We start from the raw sequence: 27812 nt of genomic DNA on the forward strand, positions 1-27812 counted from the left end.
TCTTCAGAAGCAATAAATATTTTTTTCTAGTATTTTTTTTATATCCAGAAAGATACTTCCTTTCTCAAATGGGAATAAGTATCATCTACTACATTGTAGACCTATAGCTACAGCTAAACAGAAATGTAGTAGTGTCCATTATTCATATAACAGGAATATATCCTGGTAAGGTACTTATGTCCTGAATGAAAAACTGACATTTCAGAAAGGGGGCAGAGGAGAGGGCAGAAGGAGGGGCGCCCATTCTCTCCTCCATCAAGATGACACACATGAGAGAATAAGACAGGACTCATTTAGACGTCTGGCTGGAATCAGACCGTCCTCTCAGGGTGAGCCTTTCTGTTCCTTCATTTCTGCCCTTCTCACTGCCAACGCCTGCCAGGGAATTAGCACAGATACCATGCCGGATTTTGCAGGAATCTGGAAAATGAAAAGCAGCGAGAATTTTGATGAACTTCTGAAAGCCCTTGGTAAGACTGGCAGACAACTAATTGTGTAGGATATTAGCATCTTAATCTTATGCTTAAGGTTTTGCACTCTAGTATTATATTAGTTATCCTTGTATATTACCTGTCTTTGATTTATACACTGTACCTAGGAAAATAATTGCCATTGCTAACTTTTCACAGGACTTCAAAGTTACTGCCTTTATTTTATTTCTTATGAGATCGCACCAGAGCTACATCATTTGTATATTTTGTCGATAGATAGATAGATAGATAGATAGATAGATAGATAAATGTGTAAAATGTTTAAGGAATGGAAAGAGGCTTTGTAAATTCAAGATTTATTTTGTTAATGGGGAAAGATATTATTTATAGAAATGTACTTTCTTCTAACAGGCTAACATCTACAGGTGGGGATCCAGGCAGGTTTAGTATTATTGCAAACATGTTTATGGGTTGGTTATTTGCCAAAAGAAAAGTAAAGTAAGAGAATTATATGAAAATCATATATATGTATAAAGCAGTGACTGTGACATACACCAATCATTAATTACAATTGTATCTTTTTGGTACATGTGTTTTAAATTACAGTAATTGATTCACATGCAGTGAATATTTAGTAAATGCCACATTTTCTACTTATAAGTATACCATAAGTGTTAAAGGGATGCAAGGTATAGTAACACTAAGGAATTCCTCTTCCAGCCAGTATATACATTAAAATGATACATAAAGTTCAAAGAAAGAAGGTATTTGGTAAAGTAAATTAGTTTTGCTCCAAACAGAAGTCCCTGTTTTATATTCCCCTGTGCATGTGTAGTAGTTTAGAATACAGGTGCATTTCTCCAACAGTAAAAATAACTCTTTGGTTATTTGAGTTTATATGATTTGAAAATGAGTAAAAACAATATCATTTAATTTGGTTTGCATCTCTACTTAACATGGATTTTTTTTTGGGGGGGGGGGGCAAATATGTAACATAGCAATGTCTGAAAAGATGAAAAAGACTCACCCTAAAAGTCATGCTTTGATTCTTAAAATAGCAATATCAATATATTTTATGATTTACCCAAGATCCAATAAACATTGGTGATATATTATGCGTCAACATTTTTAAACCCAAAATATAGACTGAAACAATGTAATGTGATTAAAATATACATACCTTTTCTTAAACGCATAAAACAATAAATGAGTGAAAGCACTGGTTTAACTGTCTGAATCTTTTATAAACCACTGTATGTATAAGCAACAATTCAAGCTTTTGGCTTTGATTAACACGGTATACTGATGCCTTAAGATTGTTTCTTGTGTTTTATTTTATTGGCGCATTTATTGGCTATTACATATGTTCTTACAGATGCATTATATATATTTTCACTAAGATGAAACGCATAATTAAGATCAATTTTAAAAAATTCGATCTCAATGATTTTTTGACGTCTGCTAGTTTGTGCTCTATATAAGTCAACAAAAAAACATCTCTACAAGCCTATTTTTAGATGCAGGTCTCTTGGTATTGTGTCTCTAATGCTTTAAAATATTTATCAATAGCAGAAGATTGCAGCTTCACCCTCTCCTGTAGATGTTGGGTGGTTAAGAAAAGTTATTTGGAGAGTCTAATTGTTTCTCATATTAAAAAATGGGACCACAGAACATTGATTGGTATAGGCAACTACTATAATTACTGGGTTTTTGCTAAAAATGTTCTACATTAACTCCACCCACCACAATCAGAGTTTTTTTCAGCTTTTGGAATTGATTGAATATCATCTTTCTAATGAATTACTCTGAGGTTTTTAAAGTCTAAAATATACATTTAAAATTGGGTGAAATAAGCTTAAATTGTATTTAAAACCCAAACCATAAATTGCAGGTTTCCAGTTATTAGGTGTGGTTGCATTTCTCTTTTTTTAGGCTTTTTTATTTTATTTTTTATTTCACTTTGTAATCCTACAAGTAACACTTATAACCTCTCTCATTTCTATACTCATTTATTTATTGTATCTATGGTGGCAGCCATGGTTGTCATACAACTGTACTTCAAACATGTCTGTCTTTGTTCATATTATTACATTATGGAGTGATAGGACTAGCAGTTTACAAAATAGAATGTGCTTTCTTTTAAACTCACAGGAAGTGACAAGAACATTGAATTTCAGACAAGATCAACAGACATTTTCTGTACTTGCTGAAAGTGTTGATAGTCTGGTTAAATTAAACAAATGCAACCACGACATCTAATAATTGTTTAGCTGCATTTGATTTTAAATTCAGATACACATTAAAGGAAGACTTAAAGCGATTGTAAACCGCGCACTGTCACCGCCGACAAGGCTTCCATCTTCACCCGGTTTTCCTTCAAGTGCTCCGACCATCACTTCCGCACAGTCGCGGCGCGGAGCTCTAAAGGGAAGATATGGATATGTGATGTTACTGGGTGCATGCAGTGTGAATAGCTCCTAAACAGTGCAGGTTTAGGAGATATTCACTGTACCTACAGGTAAGCCTTATTATAGGCTTACCTGTAAGTACAAGTCAAAAAGATAGAAGAAGAAGACTTTACTACCACTTTAACATGAACTTTCAATATTTTCTGATTCACTGACCCAGAACAAAAAATGGCTGTAGTTATGTACTTTATAATGTGATTATGTATGGCTATTATGTTGTGTACTGCTGAAACTAATATCTGTAGAGCAATTAAGAAGGGTTTAGCTGTAAGTATGGGAGGAGCCTAAAGAGCCCTGAACTAAACCAAATATTTAGCCTAGTTCTATAATAGGTCATTAGTTGCACAGGACCGTTTAAACCTCAAAATGGATGATAATTATTTATTGGGTCTTTTCTCAATTAATTCAACAACACAGGTGTGAATGCTATGCTCAGGAAAGTGGCAGTGGCTGCAGCTTCTAAACCTCATGTTGAGATCCGTCAGAATGGAGACCAGTTTTATATTAAGACATCTACCACGGTTAGAACTACAGAGATCCAGTTTACAGTTGGAGAAGAGTTTGATGAGGAGACTGTGGATGGCAGAAAATGCAAGGTAGTTCTTCTTTATACATTAATCTACCATGACCCTGTAATCCCATTTTTGTGCGAGATGGCTTAGCCAAATGTGTTTAGGACACGTCAATGTGTCTAACTTATCAAGTGAAAGGTATATTTATTTACCAATTTATACGGATTACAATTTCACAACTCGAATCCTTAAGTACAACACATGTGATAACGTAAATCAGCATTAAATATTCATAATACTAGTAATTTTCAATGAGAGACCTATTTGAGGCACCAGAAGAATGACATTGAAAAACAACAATTTAAATTTACATTCCTCTAAGGTGAACTTGAAGCCCAAACTTTTTTTTAAATATTAGATAGCATGGGGAAGGGGTAAAACCTCTGTCACAATTTTGCATGTGCCCCTGTGAAAGTGGCCCTTACTTCCTTTCCCAGGACATAGGGTACAGGAAATCTCCCTGCAGAGATAGCCATTAAATCCTGATAGAGCTTTCAATTATTCCACACTGTATATTACATATAATTGTAAATTTCCCATGTGTAGTGTGGGCAGTGTCAGCTTCCGTACTCTGCTCTAGTATATCTGTACCTTCCACTGATAGTAATTGCTGGCGATGTTCCGGTGCTTGGAGAGTCTGAGAACCATAAAACAGTGGAGATAAATGAGAGATTATCGCTGTACCTGGTGGATATATCCCTGACCATCTGTTTAAAGTGTAAGTAAACCCCTCTATCGTTTGCAGACAAGGAATTTGCCATATTTGCCTCTGTTTAATCTACAACTGCCATGATCCTGCACATGTGACCAGTTATGATACCAGCCATTGGATGGTTTGACAGTTTCGTTGAGAGCTAAACCAATGGGAGTGTTACATTAAACTGTTTTATGGATGGGTTTACTTCCACTTTAAAGAACCAGAGAGATTAAGGCACAATACAGGCTTATAATTGACCGATTTCTGGTAAGAGTATATATTGGAAGCTGGAGATGAATCATAAATCACAAATGTTTTAGATTGCAGATTTTTGTTCAGCATGGTGGATTAACATATGAAGAATGCACATTGGGACTTTTTATATATACCGGTATATACATATCTCTCTAAATATATATAACTATATATATAGTTAAACACAATTGTTTATTGATGCGAATCATTAAGGTTGTAATTATATTTGATGGTATATTTGACACTTATGCCGTGTACACACAGCCGGACTTTTCGACAGCAAAGGTCTGACGGAACGAAAACCAATGCTAGAGCAGCTATTGGCTACTCGCTATGAACTTCCTTATTCTAGTCCGGTTGTACGTCATCACGTTCGAATCCGTCAGACTTTGGTGTGATTGTGTGTGGCCAAGTCCGTTCGTTCAGAAAGTCAGTCGTAACTCTGCTGAAAATAACGTTGGGAAGACCATCGGACCTAGTTTGTCGGAAAGTCCGTCACGGCATTATACTTTTTTTTTTTTTACCAATTTCTGAAGCAATTTCTGTAGCAAAGGACTTTAAAGAGCAAATTTATTTATACAAATATTAGAAACACATATGAAACCATATGCAAATTTGTAACAAAAAGGTTTAACATAAACTACTCTGAAAAAGTTTTAGGTAGGTGTGAAAAAAATGCTGTAATTTAACCACTTCAGCCCAGACCACTTTTTGCGATTCGGCACTGCGTTGCTTTAACTGACAATTGCGTGGTCATGCAACGTGGCTCCCAAACAAAATTGACGTCGTTTTTTTCCCACAAATAGAGCTTTCTTTTGGTGGTATTTGATCACCCCTGCGGTTTTTATTTTTTGCGCTATAAACAAAAAAAGAGAGACAATTTTGAAAAAAAAAACTCAATAATTTTTTACTTTTAATAAATATCCCTCAAAAATATATTAAAAAAAACATTTTTTTTCCTCAGTTTAGGCTGATATTATGGCGGACACATCGGACATTTTTGAAACATTTTTGGAACCATTGTCATTTATACAGGAATCTGCTATATAAATGCAGTGATTCCTGTGTAAATGACACTGGCAGTGAAGGGGTTAACCAGTGGGTGGTAGTGTAGGGGTTAAGTGTTCCTAGGGGTGTGTTACTAACTGTTGGGGGCTGGGCTTTCATTTAGTGAACAGTTATCTCTGCTCCAATCACATGGAGCAGAGATCAGCGTCACTAGTTGCTAGGCAGAACAGGGAGATGCTGTTTACAACGGCATCTCTCCGTTCAGCCTCCCTGTGAGATGATCGCGGGTATGCCGCGGCAATCGAGTCTGCGGGACCCGCGACCAGACTCACGGGGGTCCCGACCGGCATGCGTGCGTGCCGGTGGCGGAGCGCTCACGATGGCAGGGCGGCATTAAAGATTGGACGTACCTATATGCCAATATGCCTGCCTGTGCCATTCTGCCGACGTACATCGGCGTGCGCTGGTCGGGAACTGGTTAAGAATGCTTTCAGAAATAGAAGTTAATAGTTTAAGTTTAAGGGTTGTCTTTCTCATGTTCTATACATAAGTGTAGATAATTTGGCATTCTGTGTTGTAGCCCAAAAACAAGTTTGGGTGGTTTTGTTAGTGTTTCTTTCTTTTGTTTTAGGTTATTGCATAAAAATTCTATATATTTGCTACTTAACGGTTGACTGCCTTATATATCTATTTCTACATATGTGTATACATTATGTCAAGAGGACCCTGTTAAGAAGACTCTGCATGTCTTATTATTGTACTGTACGGTCACTTACTTTCTTTGTCAATAAAAAAGTTTTGATAAAAAAAAAAAAAAAAAAAAGGTTAAGGGTTAATATTTTATTTTTATCAATGAACAAAATGGAAATTAAATGAACAGAAGAGAAATCCAAATCAATTTGAAGGAACTCAGCGGGTATGTTGTTCCAAACATCTAGGAGACCTAACCACAGATCTTCTATGGATGTAGGCTGCTTCAAATACTTCTGTCTATTCATGTAATCCCAGAACATCTCTATGATATTGAGATGCTCTGTGGGAACCAAACCATCACTTCCAGGACTCCTTGTTCTTCTTTACACTGAAGATAGTTCTTAATGACATTAGCTGTATGTTTGGGGTTGTTGTTCTGCTGCAGAATATATTTGGGGCCAATCACACTCCTCCCTGATGGTATGACATGATGGATAAGTATCTGTCTGTATTTCTCAGCATTGAGGGCAGCATTGATCCTTACCAAACAACCAGTTTGCACATGCAACCCAAAACCTGCAAGGAACCTCCACCATGCTTTACTGTTGCCTGTAGACACTCAGTATTGTATCCCTCTCCAGCCCTTTGGAAAACAAATTGTCTCCTGCTACAGCCCAATATTTCACATTTTCACTCATCAGTTCAGAGCACCTGCTGCCGTTTTTCTGCACCCCAGTTCCTATGTTTTTTGTACATAGTTGAGTTGCTTAGCCCTGTTTCCATGTCAGGGGTATGGCTTTTTGGCTGCAATTCTTCCATGAAGCATTTCTGGCCAGACTTCTCTGGACATTAGATTGGTATACGCGAGTCCTACAAGTTTCTGCCAGTTCTTTGCTGTTGGCACCACTGGACATCTTCCGAAGGTTTCCATGGCCGTACACTGCGTCTATGGTCCTCAAGGCCGTAGACAAAGCCCATTTCTTTGTGCTTTTTCAAAAGCGCTTGAATCTTTGCCTGGGAGATACCTTACTGATGCAGTATGACTACCTTGTTTCCTGTTGTTGTGCTCATTCTTGCCTGGGTTTATGACCTGTGACATTAAACAGTCTTTCAGAACCTCATCTTAGTAACAGAGTTTAGCTATTCCCCACCCAGTTCTAGGCCTCCTAAACAGCTGTTTCTGTTTCAGGTAATGGCTGTGTTTCAACCTACATATGAAATTGATTATCATTAGCACCTGCTTGGTATAATTTGTTACTCATACACCTAACTCTAATTCTACCAAATGCCTGACTTTGTTCAAGTGTATAAGGTGTGCAAGTGTAAGAATTGCTACAGGTTTGGAGCCAAAGCTTAGTTACACCAAATACTGATTTTGATTTAGATTTTTCTTCTGTTTGCTCACTTTACATTTTGTCAATTGATACAAATAAACAATTCAAATATTTATCTTTGAAAGCATTCTTACTTTACAGCATTTCTTCACACCTGCCTAAAACCTTTGCACACTATATGGTAGAGGACATCATGCCACATCTCAGCTCAACACGATTCAAATAATCAAATCTTCATCAGAAGAAAACATGGATTAAATCTAAAAGAATATAACACATAATTATAAAGTACAATATATAGCTAGCTCTCAAAGTGCAATGAATGATGATAGTATTTATCCTCATATCTATGCAGTGCATTCTTTTAGATTTCATCCACATTTTCTTCTGATGAAGATTTGATTATATGAAACACGTTGAGCTGAGATGTGGCATGATGTCTTCTACCATGTAGTGATGTGAAACATATATGTTAACCCTTTGTAACAATATTGAATATGGTTTCATATGTGTTTTGTTTTTTTATATTTGTATAATAAACTTTGTATATTTTATTTAAAACAATTCTGTATGGTGCCATAAGGTATATGCCCTTTAAAGTTCTTTGCTACATAAATTGATAATCCTAGTTATGCACTTTAAAGGAACTATGAATATTTAGCCAAGGTTTGGCAAAGTAAGGTCACAGCCAAGACAGAGTAAACAGTATGACCTGCAAGCAAAACGAGGGCTCTAGATAGGGCTTCCAACCATTAATCATTTGGGTCCTTAAAGACAGGTGCGTCCTCCACCAGTATGGTGGTCGCTTTGTTAGGATGAGAGCTGCTTAAAATACATTGAGGGCAGAGGGAGACAATAGAATCAAGCTGATTCTGTTTCAGTTTCAGAGTAGTGCATAACGGCTTAATAGGAGCCAAAACAGTCTCTTTTAATTTGGGGTAATGGCAGGAGATTGTGACTCCTCAGGTAAAGTCTGAAACAACAGACAGAAAGAGTTTCAGCAGTTCATGGCTCAGAGGCTGCCAATGCCGGGGGTGAATCAGATACTGAATCTGTGGGAGAAGAAATTAGAGTGTACTTGTGGCCTCTGTTGTAAGAGTCAGCAAATAATTGGGTGAATTGCACCACTGTAGTAAAAACCTCAGCTGAGAAGGGAAAAGAAACAGGAACACCCAATGGTGCCAAGGAAGACTTTGAAGACAGAATAGACTTTAAGAGGATAGGGCAACAGGATTCCAGGTTACCAAACTCATCATCTTCAGTGGGCACCCTATAAGCAACCCTAGAGCCTTTAGTAGAGTTTAAGCTGGGGGCACATGATTCAGCAGGGTTGCCCACACATGTCTAACATCAGACATGTTGTGATAACATGGCACTAAAGCAATGAAAGAGTACGATGCAATGACAAGAGTTAGCTGGCAATGCCAGTAGCTTTGGACCTGACAAGAGCTCTGCGGCTAACTTTTTACCAGAACAGGATCTGGAAAGCACCCTATGTGGAACCTGGAGCCTGAATGTCACCTCCAGGCTATTCCTACATCATCCAGTATGGAGGTGTCCAAATGCAGCAGTCCAAAGTCCAGGTAAAAGACAGCTGTGCTAGATAGTTGCAGAGGCTAGTTCTAGAAGTGATATAGAAAGGAGTCCTGGTCAAATAAAATTATGTTAAAGAAAAAAAAATTTGCTAGCAAAGCAAGTTAGTCTTTTACACATCAGAGCTGAAGAAATTGCATCAATCTTCCTAGGAAACTAGCAAAAACCGAGGCTAGTAGAAACAGTTATCCTAGGCTACAGGTTTTTTTGTTTGCTAGTGTCCAGCCTTTCTGTAGGCATCAGTATAAACTGAACATAAAGAACTTTCTGTGTCCCTTAATTGACAAGAAACCAATATTGTTTTGCCAAAATGTAAAAATTATACTCAACTATCTTTTTTTAAGTGGGTGGTCACTGTCCCAATGTGAGGATAACATAAAAGTTTTGTCCGGGCACTATTTTCACTTATTTCTTCTCTTCCCTCACATCCTCCATCGTACATATACCACCATATTTATCTTTTTACTATCTTTACACATATTCTTCTTTATATAATTTCCTTCACCTGTACGCCTGTTTTTTTTTTGTTGTCAAAAGCTAGCCACAGACAGAACAGAAATTTGTGTTCCTAACGTTTTCTGTAACCGCTTATTTGTGTTCTGGTTGGGGCTGCACGTCCAATAAAATCACCTTTTTTTCAGCACGTCCATAAAAACATGTCCAAAAACACAAATACAGGGGAACAGCATCACCAGCTGATGTAGTTCACACTCCCTTAGTGCTTAGTCATAGCTCACATACAAATGTCCACTACAGATTATATATATATATATATATATATATATGTGTATATATATATATATATATATATATATATATATATATATATATATATATATATATATATATATATATTTATATTTATTACACATACCACATACATATACACAACAATTACTTGTGATTGGAACACAGTGTTTTTTTCCTTATAAACTGCTGCCTAGTGATAACTGTGAGGTTCTATGGAGTGTCTATGGACGAGAGCAGAAAATTAAAGTATTAAAAATGCAGGTATATTATGGTTTTAGGATTTAAAAAAAAAAAGGATAAAAAAATAAAGGCTTGCAATGACTGAATAAGTATTTCATGGAAAGAATGAATAATGATTGCACACCTATGCAATATTTATGTATGTGAATTAAAAACTTTGGAGAGGAAATAACTTTTATGAATGAAATAAAAAACAAGCAAACAAGCAAAGATAAAGTAGTTCAAACATCTTAGTGAAGTAATCATACTGTATTATTTGAATTGTAAATCTAAATGAATCCATAAATTGTGATTCTGTGATTTTGTGATTGGAATACTGTCCAAGTCCAGACTGGCATATACATTTGCAAAAAATGTTAGCCCTTTGTGTATTATTTTTTACTATAAACCTACAAGTACTATAGGACTTTTTAGTTAATTGAACATCCTGTCAGGAACTCTGTAATGGGTCAGTAAATGGGTATTGCATCAGCTCCAAAGTACTATAGGAAAACATAAAACTCAGTCATATTTACGCTAAATAAATAGTTATATATCTATGGCTCAATTTTTTATATATTTATGGGCCTGTAGTATAAAATGAAGCCAATCAGAGACAATTTCCAAACGACAGCCCTTCATCTACTGCTAATTGCTTAAAAAACAAAATGATCAATATAAACTAACATAGCACGTAACCAAGAATGCAGTGCAGTACCCTGAGCTATTTAAATGTGTAACCTACCATAAAAACAGGAACCTCATTTTAATTATATAAGCCACATAAAAATAACCATAAAATAATATATTCCCCACTTAAGTGCTGAAAGTGTAAGTGCTTTAATTTAACACAATGACGGCAGAGTGAGTGAAATAGCTGGACACGTTACAGCTGTCAGTGGAAGTACATTAGTGTAACAGATGATACGCATAATGGGCTACAATGCGCTATATATTTCTTTGGCTGTCACACTGAACGTGAATTGGCTACATGATTATATCCCAGACGTTACACAGACCACACGATGTACAGTTTATTAATCCTGACATGGCACAGCATGAAGCCATGATTTATATGGCTGCCTCACATCTGCCCTTTTATTGAGATCACACTAGAAAAATCAGGGTGGGTTTACCAGAGTATTCATTCTGCAAGAAAATCGGAACAATAAAAGATACAGCAGAACAAATTACCAACGGACAGAATTAAAATAATAATTTATCATTTCTATTTACTACAGATGTGCCATGCTGTAGAAACTTCATAATGTATAGTTTAATAGTTTTACACTCCACTTTTGCTTCTAAATGTAATTTGCCAGAAACCTCCCCCCTTTCCCTTGTAGTTGCCACCCAAAGCTCTCAGGTGCAATTGTTCTGGCAATATGCACCATAGAAGTGTCCTATGGTTATCACAAAATGCATTACGTGATGATCTCTTTGTGTATGGCCAACTCGGATTTACATTATTCTAAACCAGTCGTCTCCAAACTTTGGCCTGAGAGCCTGGATGTGGCCCTTTGCCTGCCTCTGTCAGGCCCTTGAGGCACTATTCAACCAACTGAAAACAATAATGGGGCACTATTTCCCCATCTGACATCATCATCAATCGTGCACTATTCTTCCCATTGATACCAACAGTGGAGCACTATTTCTCCCATTAAAACCAATGATGGGGCACTGATGAATGGGCATTTTCTACTCCCACTGGCTACAGTATGCCTCCCCTATGGCCACAGCATGCCCCTAAAGCCTAAAGGACAGTAAAGTGGCCCTTTGCTTAGAAAAGTTGGAGACCCTTGTTCTAAATTGTTCTTGTTCTAAAAGTAGCTGGAGACTATTGTACCCTAATATTTGTATCTCTCCACCCTTAGAAATATTTCAGGGCATAACTATTGTAGCCAAGTCACAGCACATTGATTTTTCTTTTTTTTTTCTTAACAAAGACTACCAAATCTGTAGTAAAAATATAGCATTTGATTAATAGGTCCAACAGGCATTTTTATTTTCCATGTGTGATATTGCACCATAGCTTCCAACGAGACATTATTCATGTCAGTTCCCCTGTTCATCTATTTTAGTATACTCTGGTTGCCATAATGCACACTGATAGGCACATACAGTATTCAGAGTTGCAATGCAGTAAAGTCTATTATGTTGAGTTATGACTTTTTGTCACTGTGATTTATGCATTGACATACATCTGAACATTTATGAACATGTTTGAACTGTTCATGCTGAAAGAAGGCAGAGGCAACAGTTCATATACTGCAAGTGTCCTAAAATTTTCCAGCAAGTGAGTTTATATCATGCCCATGTAGGTGTGGAAGAACTACTAGAAGTAAAAAAGGTGCTATCAAGTGGTCAGGAAACCACTAAGCACTATCTTTCTGAGTATATTTCCACAGAATGGCACCATTCAATGCCTAGGAAGTGCTGTATACTTGCTTACATTTTCAGCATGGTAGCTTTGAGGAAAATGCAAGAGTATGCAGCTAACAGCTATGAAAGACATGCCTGAGGAGCATGCAACTCATCATATATTAGCATCCTGTAAAAGCTGTGATATAAGTACACTTATATCAGTCTGAAATAGGGCTGAAAAAGTATCTACTACCAAAAAAAGGTACTGATTAGAATAAGGTTGTGTGGGCTGTCAATTGTTAAATTAAAGAGGCTCTCCAGGAGCCATGTTTTTTTTCAGTAATTAAAATGAGAACTAAATTATACTACTACACAAGTCATGTTCTAATGTAATCTTAATAAAACTTCCATGTTTCTTCTAGTGCCAAGTAGGGATGGGCTAATGGTTTGGGCCGAACATTTGCCTGTTTGCCAAACACCTGAATTTGCAGGGTATTCCTCCCGACGAACACCCTGCAATGCACGCCGCGCTGCATAATGCATTCTGCACCCTGATTGGGCAAAGCTTTGCCAATCAGGGCGCAGTGTAAGCTGGTTGTTAAGGAGCAGGGTCGGGAAGCCAGCCACGGCATTCTTAACAACCAATTAGTCATCAGCTGTCAATGGGTTTCCCCGCTGACAGCTGAATTAAAGATAAAGAAAAAAACGGCATGCCCCCCCCCAGTCCACACAAGGCCCCTTTGACAGTTCTTCCCGCTGAATGCCTCCTCTGCACTTTGACAGTTCTTATATTGGTAAGGGGTGGGGCCACCTGGCAATGTTAAAAAAAAAAAAAAGGCGTACCCCCCGTCCACAACAGGCACCTTTTGGTAGCTCTTCCCGCTGAATACCTCCTCTGCGCGTTGACAGTTCTTATATAGGTAAGGGGTGGGGACACCTGGCAATGTCACCTGTGGCCCCGCCCCTTGTGACATCACATGCCCAGCATGCACCAGTCAGAAACATCAGAGGGGGTAGTGCAACCAGGTGGCCCCCTCCCCCTTATCTATATAAGAACTGTCAAAGCGGAAAGGAAGGATTCAACAGGAGGCCGCCCCAGAAGGCTCAGCCTTTTTTTTTCGGGTGCAGCGGGCTGTATGATTGACAATGGATTTACATAAAGGGACCCCTTTTTATTTTTTAAGCATTCCAGCGTTAGAAGATTTTCACCCTTAGTGACCAGGCCATTTTTTTTCGATACGGCACTGCGTCGCTTTAACTGACCATTCTGTACCCAAATAAAATTGATGTCCTTTTTTCCCACAAATAGAGTTTTCTTTTGGTGGTAATTGATAATCTCTGCGTTTTTTTTTGCGCTATTCTTCTACAGATCTTTGGTAAAAACAACCTGCAATAAGCATATATTGATTAGCTTGCGCAAAAGTTATTTTTTTTACTAGTAATGGCGATGATCAACAATATTTAGCAGGACTGCGACATTGCGGTGGACAAATCGGACACTTTGGACAATTTTTTGGGACCAGTGACATTTATACAGTGATCAGAGATTAAAATAGCCACCGATTACTGTGTAAATGTCACTGTCAGGGAAGGGGTTAACACTAGGGGGCAATAAAGGGGTTAAATGCTCCCTCATGAGTGTTTCTAACTGTGGGGGATGAGAATGACCGGAGAAGGAGACATATCACTGTTCCTAATTACTAGGAACAGCAGATCTGTCACTCCTCCCCTGTCAGAATGGGGATTTGCGTGTTTACATACATAGATGCCCGTTCTGGTTCTCATGCCCGCCGGCCACACGAGATGTCTGCCGATATCGGGTCCCCCATCGTGCAGCGGCCATACATCAATTCGCAAGAATGAGCCAACTTGCTGACGTAAATGCGCATGAGCTGGTCGGCAAGTGGTTAATAAAGGATTTGGCAAAAACTTGTCTCTTATTACTTTTGACACTGTTTTGGTGAATGGGTAGGGGCCGGGATCTGGGGGCCCCCTTGTTAAAGGGGGCTTCCAGATTCCGCTAAGCCCCCCGCACACAGACCCCCACAACCACCAGCCTTGCCAGCCTTGGTTGTGGGAATGAAGCTCTTGTCCCCATCAACATGGGGACAAGGTGCTTTGGGGTGGGGGTACATGTGGCCTGGTATTGCTTGGGAGGGGGGGCACTCGCTCATACCGCCCTTACCTGAGCTGCCAGGCTGCATGCCCAGATAAGGGTCTGGTATGAATTGTGGGGGGGGGGGGGCACTGTCTTTTTTTTATTTGGGTGTGGGGAGTCTTTGGACTGGAGGGGGACCTCACACCATTTTTTTCTTTGTTATAGGCAATTGTAACTGCGAGGCATTTTAAATGGGATTTGACTCGTTTTTGTTTTTTTCCCTTTAGAAATGTAATTTTTTTGCAGCAAGTTTTATGCATGCTACAGATGTGCCACTTTACAGACACATTAAGGGGACCCCCTCAGTCACTATATTTAACCGCTTGCCGACCAGTCGCCATCGTTGTACGGTGGCAGGTCAGCTCTCCTGCGTGAATCGCCCTAGCTGTAAGGCGGCTCACGCAGGCACACGGGAGCATGACCCTAGGTCAGGCGGACTCGATGACAGAGATCTACTGTTCCCAGTGATCAGGAACAGTGATCTCTGTTATGTCCCTGCTAGCTCATCCTCCCTACGCCTCTCCTGAGACAGGCACAGTGCACTTTATTTGATTCATGCTTCATTTTACATTGATTGTGGTATGCAGATTTTATATAATGGGGGCTTTGTGAAATCAATAAATTTGTTTACGGGTTTACACTATGTGGATATTGCATTCTTTTCACATGAACCTGGAGCCCTATTGAAACGGTATACTGACATCTAGTGGACGGCGATAAAAGAGCTGATGAAAGGTGGAATTACCATTCTTTTAAAGGTGCAAATTTCTTGGCGTTTTGGTGAGTGCATCCCCATAGGGGAGACTTCATCGCACAGGGTGATCCTTGGTGGAAGCTTTTCATCACAGCAATAAAACACATCTTATCAGTTCATCTTTTATTAACTACTGACAATTTACATTGGACAGTATATGGGAAGTGCCGCTGCAGTATTATAAAATGACTTTGAAGTTTTTTTAAGATATTGCCATTTTCACATGTTGTTTTAAAAGAAGCAGCAGCTTCAGATCAGAATATATCTCTGATAGTATATGTAATTATTTATAAAAACTATGAAAACTAACAGGTGGTTCTCCATAAAGCGCGGAGGGGGGTTCATTGTGGGCGGGTGAATAGAACTCCGTATTTTGCAGTATTATAAATCTGTATCCTGAATCACTGATGGAGAGAAAAAAAATTCTGGAGAGCTACACATTTGTAATTTAGAGAGACCAAAGGGCATTAATGGTACAGTGGATCTCTCATTTGCATTTTCAATTTATAACACAACGGGCATTGTTTTTGATACTCCTGGAGATGAGGTTTCATATGCCCTTTTTGTTATGTTTTGTGCCCTTTGTTTTTCTGTAACCATTTACACATGCGTATTAGCTGTCTCCTTTGTATCCCTTGCCATTAGAGTTTTCCTGTCTGGGAGAAGGAAAATAAGATCTACTGTAAGCAGACGCTAGTGGATGGGACAGGGCCCAAGACTTATTGGACTCGGGAACTTACAGGAGATGAACTGATTCTGGTAAGAAAATGTACATTGATTTGTTAATGTACATTGGTTCATGTAATGACATGAATAGTTTTAGAAGGCTGAAATGAAAATCCATAAACACTTGGGTACCAGTGAAGCTGACCTAAAAAAACATCTTCCAGCCTGGTTTTCATTTCCACCTCTAAAGTAATCCTGTCATAGGATAAATACAGGGGCTGCATGTGATTATTTCCTTTTAAAAATGCTAATTGTCTGAGTGTTATGTTGGTTCATTGCTTCAGTTACTAAATCAGTGACCCCCAGCACAATTACTTGGATGTAGAGTCCTTAACTGTATACTTCTTTCAGTCAGTGATCCCAAGCTTTAAAGCCAAATGGTCAACAGGACAGCCAGACCACTAATATTTTCAGTAGTTAAGGTCAACAAGGGCAGCTTCCATGTTTTACCCACAATTGGAAAGAAATTCCAGTTTGCCTTTTTTCACCTTTGCCAGTAATCTAATGATCACTTTTTTACCTAATATAGAATGAAAAAAAGATGTACTTATCATATGCATACACAGTAAATACCACACCTCAGGAGAACAAACGTCTATGGATCAAGTCAATCCACTCTATGTAACAGACTTTCAAAATGACCAAATATTCCAACACACTATTTTCAATGCACATGTTCCTGTAGAAATGGCTGTAAATATAAGTGGGTGCTGAAGCGACCACTGACTGGAACCGTGAATAGTCAGAACAAGAAAATGTCACCAGCACATCGTGGATCTCCAGTACAGGTCCAAAGCTTTATTCAGTGATCACATCATTACAGCAGATAGCTGGAAAGATGAGATAAACTTAATACAAATAAAATCACCAGCACCAGATGGCTTACACCCGAGAGTCCTAAGAGAACTCAGTCAGGTTATAGCCAGACCATTGTTCCTGATCTTTGTGGACAGCATACTGACAGGATTTGTACCAGCTGATTGGAGAAACACCCAATGTGGTACCAATATTCAAAAAAGAACAGAGACATATCCCTGGGAAACTACAGGCCAGTCAGCCTAACAGACTGACTTTTTTCCTCAGTAATTTTTTGGATATAGTCCCTTATCATCATAAGAGTCTATATCCAGAAAAAAATATCATAAGTAGTTATCAGCATGGGTTGACGAAAGGTAGCTCTTGCCAGACCAATCTGTTAACATTCTAAGAGGAAGGGAGCTGCTATCTAGATAGGGGCAGGCCTCTGGATTTAGTGTACCTGGATTTTGCAAAGGCATTCGATACAGTCCCCCATAAGTGCCTAATCTACAAGCTGAGGTCCAAAGGGTAGTGATAAATAACGTATACTCTAAGTGGTAAGTGGGGTACCATAAGGTTCTGTCTTGGGACCAATTCTATTCATTTTATTCATAAATGATATAGAGGATGGGATAGCTTAAGCTCAGTTTTTGCGGACGACACAAAAATAAGCAGGGTCATAACTTCACATCAGGATATAGAAATTTTACAGAAAGACCTGAACAAAATAATGGATTGGGTAATTACTTGGCAAATGAGGATTAATGTGGAAAAATGTAAAGTAATGCACTTGGGGGCAAAAAATATAAATGCAAACTACTCACTAGGGGGAGAACCGCTGGGGGAATCAAGGATGGAGAAAGATCTGGTATTTCAGTAGATGACAGATTGAGCAATAGCATGCAATGTCAAGCTGCAGCTAACAAAGCCAGCAGAATATTAGCATGCATAAAAAAGGGGATATACTCCAGAGATAGAATGATAATGCTGACACTTTATAAAACTTGGTTAGACCACATCTGGAGTATTCTGTCCAGTTCTGGCCACCAGTCCTCAGAAGGGATGTGCTGGAACTGGAGAGAATCCAAAGAAGGTGAACAAAACTAATAAGGGGACTGGAGGACCTAGATTATGAGAAACAGCTGAAAACACTAAATCTATTCTAGCTGGAGAAACAACGCTTGAGAGGAGATATGATAGCGATTTACAAATACCTCAATGGAGATTCCAGTATAGGAAAAAAAATATTCAGTCTCAAGGAGTGTAAGAGGTCATGGGGAAACACTATGAGATTGGAGGAGAAGCGTTTAAACCATAAACTGCGCAGAGGGTTTTTAACTGTCAGGGCAATAAGGATGTGGAACTCTCTTCCATAATTGGTGGTGGCTGCAGGGAGTATGGATATTTTTAAGAGACTCTTGGATGTGCATCTTAAAGAACACAACATATAGAGATATGGGAAATAATTATTGACACTAACACGTGCACCTACACAGGTTGAACTGGATGGACTATTGTCTTTATTCAACCTTACCTACTATGTAATTATGTAATGTTTCGGAGCCTCGCAGGACCCCTGTGTGCCTGATGCAGGGGTCCTGGGAGGCTCCAAATGGTTGCTAACTGCTGTAACAATTTGATTGCTGAAAAAAGCTTTGGACCTATTCTGGAGATCCATGGTGTGCTGGTGATATTATCTTGCTCTTTCAAAATGACCAAAACGCAGTGGGGTAGATTTACTAAAACCAGTGCACTCAGAGGCTGGTACAGATGTGCATGGTAGGCAATCAGCTTCTAATTGCAGCTTGTTCAATTAAGCTTTGGCAATAAAACCTGGAAGCCGATTGGTTTCTATGCAGAGCTGCACCAGGTTTTGCGCTCTCCAGTTTTAGTAAATAACCCCCAGTGAGGCTTATTGATGGTCTGTGGGAGTCAACTCTGAAGCCCATTGTGGCAACTGGAAAAGACTGGGCTTTATAGGGTTTTAAAGTTTAATTAAAACAGAACAATACTCAACAACTTGATTAAAAAGATGTTCTTTAGCGAGGAACATACACACCACATTAATAATTATGCTACCAAAATTTGTGTGTGCTGTAAAGTGCCTCCACAATTGCTCCTGTTTCCTCTTCCAGGAGGCTGCCATTTTGCTGAAGCCCAGAGCCAATGAGCAGCAGTAAATCTTTAGGCTGTAATCAGATTGTCCTCTTTGATCACAGTGCTGAAAAATAGAGAGCAACTGAGCATGTGCAGAGCAGGGTGAGACAGTGCATTACTGGATTTTAAACAGTATAGACACTTATTTTTTATGTTTTACATAGCTATATCTGCAAATAGGACCAGCCTGAAATGATCTAGCAGGACTTAATTTTATGACTAAAGTTCTTCTAACTTTAAGAAGTGCTTGTTATTGTACACATAGGAATATATTGCTGCAAAGACTTGATCCTTCATTTTTCATCTCACTAGGAAAAATAAATTTTTAGGTGCATGCTGCTTTGGTGTATCAGCAAATTCACAAGGTGCAGTGCACTTGTATGTAGATTGTGTGGTTCTACATACCACACAATCAGAAACTCAAGCACTGTGACACTGTTAAATGATCGTGCTTTTCCCATATGTTTCATGTTACAGTCTTCCTATGTGCAAGGGCAGGTATGTATGAACTATATTATTTCTAGATATAGGAGTTATTTGTAAAAGAGATAACAACATTGTGTACTTAGCTAATGTAACAAAAAAAATAAAAATTGTAAAAACAGTACTCGCTAAAATGTCAGGCTCTAGTAGACTTCAATAAAATGGTTGTTGTCAGCACATAGACACTGATAATTCCTGTTGCATGAATGAGAATGAGATGAGTATAAGAGGCCTCTAAGATTAACCACTTCAGCCCCGGAAGATTCTACCCCCTAACTGACCAGAGCACTTTTTACAATTTGTCCCCTGTGTCGCTTTAACTGACAATTGCGCAACCACGCAATGCTGTACTCAAACGAAATTTGCATCCTTTTTTTTCTCCACAAACAGAGCTTTCTTTTGGTGTTTTTTGATCACCTCTGCGGTTTTTATTTTTTGCACTATAAACAAAAAAATAGTGACAATTTTGAAAAAAAAAACCAATATGTTTTACTTTTTGCTATAATAAATATCCCCAAAAATGTTTTTATAAAACAAATTTCTTCTAGGGTTTAGACCAATATATATTCTTCTACATATTTTTTGAAAAAAAAAAAGCAATAAGCGTATATCGAACGGTTTGGGCAAAAGTTATAGCGTCTTCAAACTATGGGAAAGATTTATGGCATTTTTATAATATTAAAATTTTATAATTTTTTTTTTTTACTAGTAATGGCGACTATCTGCGATTTTTAGCAGTACTGCGACATTGCAGTGGACTGATAGGACACTTTTGACACATTTTTGGGACCACTGACATTTATACAGCGATCAGTGCTATAAAAATGCACTGATTACCGTGTAAATATCACTGGTAGGGAAGGGGTTAACACTAGGGGGTGATCAAGGGGATAAATGTGTGTTCCCTCAGTGTGTTCTAACTGTGTGGGGATAGGACTGACTGGAGGAGGAGACCTATCGTTGTTCCTACTTAGTAGGCTCAAACAACAGGTCTCATGTCCCCTGACACACAAATCCCTGTGCTGGCTCTCATGCACACGGTCACGCGTGGCCGGCAGCGATCACGCCTGCCATGCAGCAGGCACGTGTGCGCCCTCTGGCAGCTCTTAAAGGGGACGACGTACCCGTACAGGGTTTTGTGCAGCCATGCCATTCTGCCTCAGTATATCTGCGTGAGGCAGTCGGCAAGCAGTTAAACCTCGAAAAGGGAAAAATGCATTACAGGAGTTCTCTACAAGAGGACAACCAGAGCCATCTTATACTAATCTCATTCCCATTTATGTAACAGGGAATTGGTGTGCAGATTACCATCTTTTTGTAAAAAAAAAAATAAATAAATAAAAAAAAAACGTGGTTTTCATTTTCTAAAGTCAGTTGTGCATGGTTTGGCTTCTAAGACTTACTGCACATAGACAGCAAGATATGCGTATTTATAATACAATATCATATTATAAATTAAAATATGGAGCATGGCTCACATGGCTCAGCATGTGATGAATTAACACAAAGTATAGGCAGACAGCAAGGAGCTTGAATAAGTTGGTGAAGTAAAATTAGAAAAATATATACATGAAGACCAAGGAACTCTCCAAACAAGTAATGGACAATGTTGTTGAGAAATACAAGTCAAGGTTAGGTTATAAAAAAATATCCAAATCGTTGATGATCCATAGGAGCACCATTAAATCTATCATAATCAAATGTAAAGAACATGGCCCAATAGTAAACCTGCCAAGAGACAGCCAACAATAAAAACTCATGGACCGGGCAAAGAGGGCATTAATCAGTGAGGCAGCACATAAACTTAAGATAACCCTGGAGGAGCTGCCGAGTTCCACGGCAGAGACTGGAGTATCTGTACATGGGACGACAATAAGCTGTATGCTCCAGTTAGGAAGAGTTAGGCTTTATGGCAGAGTGGCCAGAAGAAAGCCATTACTTTTAGGAAAAAACAAAATGGCACATTTTGAGTTTGCGAAAAGGCATGTTGGAGACTCCCAAAATGTATGGAGGAAGGTGCCCTGGTCTGATGAGACTAAAATTTAACTTTTTGGCCATCAAAGAAAAAGCTATGTCTGGCGCAAACCTAACACATCACCCAAAGAACACATCCCCACAGTGAAACATGGTGGTCACCTTCAAACAGAACAATGACCCCAAACACACTGCTAAAGCAACATTTCAGTGGTTTAAGGGGAAACATGTAAATGTGTTGGAATGGCCTAGCCACAGCCCAGACCTCAATCCAATAGAAAATCTGTGGTCAGACTTAAAGATTGCCGTTCACAAGCACAAACCTTCCAACTAAAAGGAGCTGAAACATTTTTATGAGGAGGAATGGGCAAAAATCCCAGTGGTAAGATGTGACAAGCTCATAGAGACTTATCCAAAGCGACTTGGAGCTGTGATAGTGCAAAATGTGGCTCTACAAAGTATTGACTTTAGGGAGGGGCGAATAGTTATGCACAACTTTTTTCTGTTATTTTGTCCTATTTGTTGTTTGCTTCACAATAAAAAAGAAAAACATCTTCAAAGTTGTGGGCATGTTCTGTAAATCAAATAATGAAATCCTCAAACAATCCATGTTAATTCCAGGTTATGAGGCAACACAACACGAAAAATGCCAAGGGGGTGAATACTTTTGCAAAATACTGTATACTTCACTGTGAGATCATACTGCTGTAATTTCATAACCATCTACTGCAGGCATGGCAGTGTAGAAGCTAGCGATTTCTGTAGGATGTACTCCTTGTGTACTGGCTTGTGGTCCGTTTCCACAACTACTGGGCAACCATATATGTACTTGTGAAATTTCTTACATCCATTCACAATGGCCAGCATCTCTTTCTTAATTTAAGCATAATTGGCTTGCCTTGTGGTCAGCGCTCATGAAGCATATGCCACAGGATGTCCTTGTTGAGTCAGTACAGCACCTAACCCAAACTGGGATGCATTCACTTGAAGTGCAGTGTCACAGTTTACATGAAAAACATTTCAGTATTGACCCTGGATGTTTAGTGATCAGTTTTTTCACTTTGCCGAAAGTCTTTTTCATGTTTGCATCACAACACCAAACAGCATCCTTCTGCAGCAGTGTACGTAGTGGTGCTATCTGTTGAGCAAGGCCCTGAGAGAATTTGGATAGATAGTTGAAAAATGCCCAGTGATGTCTCCAGCTCCTTTCTGGAGGTTGGGGCCTTCATATTAAGAACTGCTGTAATCTTCTTTGGATATAATTTTCATATTTATTTTATTCATATTACACTGCTATATTGCAGAGTGTTTTTGCAGAGTAGTTGAGGCTATAACCATGATCCTGGTACTGTTTTCTTCAGAAAGCGATTCTCTTTTAAGTAAAACGATCTGAGTGGCTATACAGTTGTTGGATCACTTTTACAAGTTGCGGAATGGCCCCGACCCCCTATTTTGCTGGCACCTCACATCCCATTGGGGAGCCTGGGACTGATCTAACTGGTGGCATTGGCAGTACTGAACAGAGAGGGAGGAACTTAAGTTGTTCCTCCCCCTCTGTGAGATTGGAAACTGGAAGCAACAAGGATTTTGTTACTCCCGGTTTCAGTTTGTTTATTTATAATCCGTTACCAGCTTGTACAGCATCTGATTAAACTAATCTTGGTTTGATCGGATACTTTGGAGGCCAGAGAATGGATATGGGAGTCTAACAGACCCCAGATTTCTCCATAAAGAGGACCTGTCACATTGTTTATCCTTTGTGATAGCAATAAAAATTAGAAAAAAGTAAAGAGATATTGTAAAAAAATTAAAAAAAAAAAAGTAAAAGAATAAATAAAATAAATAATAAAGTAAAAAAGATTTTAAAGCGCTCCCCAACACCTGTGCTTATGCGCAAAGGTGAACGTGCATATAGGTTCTACACCCATATATAAATGGTGATCGCACCATACATTTGAGGTATCACAACGTCAGAGTGAAAAATTCAATTCAATTCACAACTCCTGAGTAACTCTAAACTGGTAACCTGTAAAAGCTTTTAAATAATCGCCTATGGATAATTTAATGCACCATAGTTTGTCGATGTTCCATGGGCGTATGAAATTTGGAAGCAAGACATGTTTGATATCTGTTTTCTCAGCATCTTTTACATTTTACCATAAAATTTGTTTTGGAAAACTGTATAAGAAAAAAATGCAACCCCCACCATTTTATTCACCAGGGCCTCAGCTTAAATATATTATATATATATATATATATATATATATATATATATATATATATATATATATATATATATATTATACAAGTTAAAAAAAAAAAAAAAAGTATTTAAAAAAAATTATAATAATATATATATATATATATATATATATATACACACACACACACAGTGGGGTTTATTTATAAAGAAGTGAAAATTAGTCACAATTCTGCAGAGAAACCAGTCAGCTTAGGCCGCGTACACACGCGCGGACTGTTCGCCCAACTTTGTCCGTCCAACAGTTTGAGCGAACAGTCCGCTCAAACTTAGCATGGACGGACATGGCCACACACGACGGACGAACAGTTTGCTGAAACCGTGCGCGATGACGTTTCGGCACGCACGACGGATCGAAAATTTCGACGTCCAATACACTGCAATGCAACCTTCCGACGTGGAAATCCTTTCTGAGCATGCGCGAGACTTAGTTGGCCGAACAAGCCTACACACGAGCGAACAGTCCGCTGAAACCTTGTTTCAGCGGACAGTTTTTCGGAATTTCCGTAAGACCTTGTTCGTCCAACTGTCCGCTGAAACTGTCCGCTGAAGCCCCACACACGAGCGGACTGTCCGCCCAAACACTGTTCAGCGGACAAGGTTGGGCGAACAGTCCGCCCGTGTGTACGCGGCCTTAGGACCATCACAAAGCACAGCAAGGAATCACAGCTGGCTGCCCACAATAAACATGCCAGCGCCGGGGACCTGAAGACTGGTGAAGAAATGGTACGGGTGAGGATGGTGCAGGACCTCTAGACAGGTGAGTGTCCTTTTATTAAAAGTCAGCAGCTACAGTATTTGTAGCTGCTGACATTTTTTTTTTAAAACAGGGCAAAGAACTTCTTTCATTTACCAGAATGTATTTGGGTTGTAGGATGAAACAGTTTGGAAATGCAAAAAGTTAGTTGGAAAACATACAAACTCCATGCAGATTCTGTTTCCGCTGGAGACTGAGTTCTGCATTCTAGCACTACAAATCAAGAGTGTAACAGTCTGTGCTGTATTTGCATAGGGAGATAGTGTGAAACTCAAAATGTTTGGCAATGGCAAAGGTTACTGTTATTCTGCTAATGAGTTTGTGTAGCAGTGACAAAGAACACACTGCTGTTTCTCACCCCCACTGTGGCCAATGAAGGCAGCATCATTAAATCACATTGTATCCAGCCCCCATTTACACTTAGCGATATTAATGCCTCTCATTAGTATATACAGATGAGCTGGCCAGACAGTCAGGTCAACAAAAACATGTTAACACAAGAAAGCCTTTGTTAGCTGACCAAAACGCTCGTTAACATTACACATATACAAAGAGGTTGTTGTGCTATTGCTCATTAAAACCGTGGCCTAAAAAACGTTGCTCTTCAAAATTGCCTCTACTATTATTTTCAACCTTATCTGAAAAAAAAAATCTTCTTTTCAGCCACAAATTTGACTTGCTTGTCTTTCTGCCATGGGTCATACACCAGTCTGGCAGCAAAAGACTGGAATACAGCAGATTGTCCATGTGAGAAAATTGCTAGTCTACTTTCAGCCTATGATTCTCTAGGGATAATTTAAGAAAATCTAGATGGAAAATAAAGTGAAGTTCATACTATGCAGCTTTTACTTTTGGAAAAAAAATATATTTTTGCATTTTATTTCTATATATAATAAAATATACTATTGATCTGTGGGAGTTAGAGAATGTGCAAAAAACTAATTATGAAGTCTAATTAAAGTGGTTGTAAACTCTTACAAACCACTTTGACCTACAGGTAAACCTAGATTAAGGCCAGTGGCGTAACTAGAACCTTCAGGGCCCCGATGCAGGAAACCATGGCGGCCCCCCCGACCTCCGGACAGGGCTCTTTTCTCTGAGCCCGATGGTGAAACACCAGGGCCCAGTCCCAAGTGGGTGGCCGCATATAAAGGAACCGATTTAAAAAACATCAATTACAGCCACTGTGCCCATCAAATGCCACTGCTGTGCCGATCAAATGCTGCCAGTGTACCCATCAAATGCTGCCACTGTGCCCATCAAATGCTGTTGGTGTGCCCATCAAATGCTGCCACTGTGAATCCCCACCGCCCGCTCGCTGTCTGCCCACCACTTAACCTGTCTTGGTGGGGCAGCGGGTAACGGCCATGAGCGGGGTCCTCCATGCATCTCCTGCCATCCTCATCTCCCGTCCTCTCCTCCTGATGGGCGTCCAATAGCTGTGTCTATCGTTTCAGCCAATCGGGTGATGGGTAAAAGACCCACACACCTGATTGGTGGAGAGGCGGTTCAGTGTTAGGAAAGTGAATATTAATTCACTTTTCTAACAAACCTGGGTAGACTGTGAGCGTCAAGCATGGCGCTCGCAGTTCACCTATTTTGAAGTCTATTAGAGCCCATGGCTCTAATCAGGTGCTGCAAAAACACCCCCCCGCCGCTGTAATTCAGGCACCCGGCACCCCAAAAGGGACCAGACACCTAAATATGGGGGTGGCAGCGGTGGCCATGGATAGATTCATGCTATGCTATGCATGAATCTATCCATTGGTCATAGAGGGGGTGGAACCTGTGCACCCTTTTGGATGCACCGCCACTGATAAACACATGCACACTCACATACATGCACATGCATGCCCTCACACACACATATACAAGCATGCTCACACACACACACACACACACACACATACATTAATGCTCACACACACACACATACATTAATGCTCTCACACACACATACATGCATGCTCACACACACACATACATGCATGCTCACACACACACATACATGCATGCTCACACACACGCACATACAAGCATGCTCACGCACACACATACATGCATGCTCACACACACGCACATACAAGCATGCTCACGCACATACCAAGCATGCTCACGCACATACCAAGCATGCTCACGCACACGCACACACATACATGCATGCTCACACACACACAAGCATGCTCACACACCACACACATACATGCATGCTCACACACAAGCACATACAAGCATGCCCACGCACATACAAGCATGCTCACACGCACACACATACATACATGCTCACACACACACATACAAGCATGCTCGCACATACACACAAGCATTCTCACACACACACACACACACACATACATGTATGCTCACACACACACACACACATACAAGCATGCTCGAACACACACACACACACACACACACACACACACACACATACATGCATGCTCACACACATACAAGCATGCTCACACACGCACACACATACATGCATGCTCACCCACACACACATACAAGCATGCTCACACACACATACAAGCATGCTCACACACACAAGCATGCTCACACACACACACACACATACAAACACAAATACAGTAGATAGTCTTATTTAAAAAAACGGCAGACATTTACCTTGGCTCTTCCTGCCGGGTACTGCACTCTAGAGGGAGACAAAGAGCACACACTGCTTTCACTAAGTCTAATGTGAGGAGCTCCCGCATAATGCCGATTTCAGTTCGGCTGATGATCGGGGAGCTCCTCTCAGCCTTCCCTCCTATCGAAGAGTACAGGGGGCCCTCAAGGGCCCCCTGCAGCAAGGGGCCCGGTCGCCATGGCGATCTTGGCGACCCCTATAATTCCGCCACTGATTAAGGCTTACCTGTAGGTCCAAGAAATATCTCCTAAACGCAGATCACGGCGATATGCCGCTCATGTCGGCTCCCGTACGCATGCCCGTGCGTATGCTATGCATACTAGCTCATTATGCCTTTGCCTTGCAGGTTGCATTCTTTTTTTTTTTTAAATAGCCTTTACTTCCTAGAACTATAGACAAAGCTTTTTTTTTTTTCATTTTGGCTAGAGTAAGGGGGGGTTATAACCCCTGTCAGATTTATTTTTCGCCATCTGTGTCCCATTGCATAGATTTCACTTTGCTTCCGGTCCTATAGCCAAACAGGAAGTGAGAGGAAATCCCCCTAGGTCACAAATAGAGAGAGTGAATCTCCTTAACAGGGGCACAGACTGAAATAATAAAACCTGACAGGCATTCTAATCACTCTCCACTCTATCCAAAAAAAAAGTTTTGCCTGTAGTTATACTTTATTGTCAGCTGAAGGTGGAACATTAGTCATAGTCAGAAAAT

General features: G+C 39.6%; 1 protein-coding gene across 2 annotated transcripts in view; it reads left to right on the forward strand.

Annotated features, from left to right (window-relative positions):
* Positions 1-256: 256 nt before the first annotated feature.
* Positions 257-27812, forward strand: part of CRABP1 (cellular retinoic acid binding protein 1) — a 33173-nt gene continuing 5617 nt past the window's right edge. The window contains exons 1-4 of one of the 2 annotated variants that reach the window (XM_077472874.1): positions 257-470; positions 3317-3495; positions 15942-16055; positions 19455-19535. In XM_077472874.1, coding sequence (XP_077329000.1) covers positions 401-470; positions 3317-3495; positions 15942-16055; positions 19455-19520 — 429 coding nt within the window. In that variant the 5' untranslated portion in view covers positions 257-400 and the 3' untranslated portion in view covers positions 19521-19535. Of the gene's footprint in view, positions 471-3316; positions 3496-15941; positions 16056-19454; positions 19536-27812 lie in introns of those variants that run through there. The other variant, XM_077472875.1, reaches the window with a different exon arrangement.

The sequence above is a fragment of the Lithobates pipiens genome, unplaced genomic scaffold (genome assembly GCF_037356315.1).
Source record: "Lithobates pipiens isolate NorthernLeopardFrog02 unplaced genomic scaffold, aLitPip1_a1.2 Scaffold_8, whole genome shotgun sequence".
Taxonomy (NCBI): domain Eukaryota; kingdom Metazoa; phylum Chordata; class Amphibia; order Anura; family Ranidae; genus Lithobates; species Lithobates pipiens.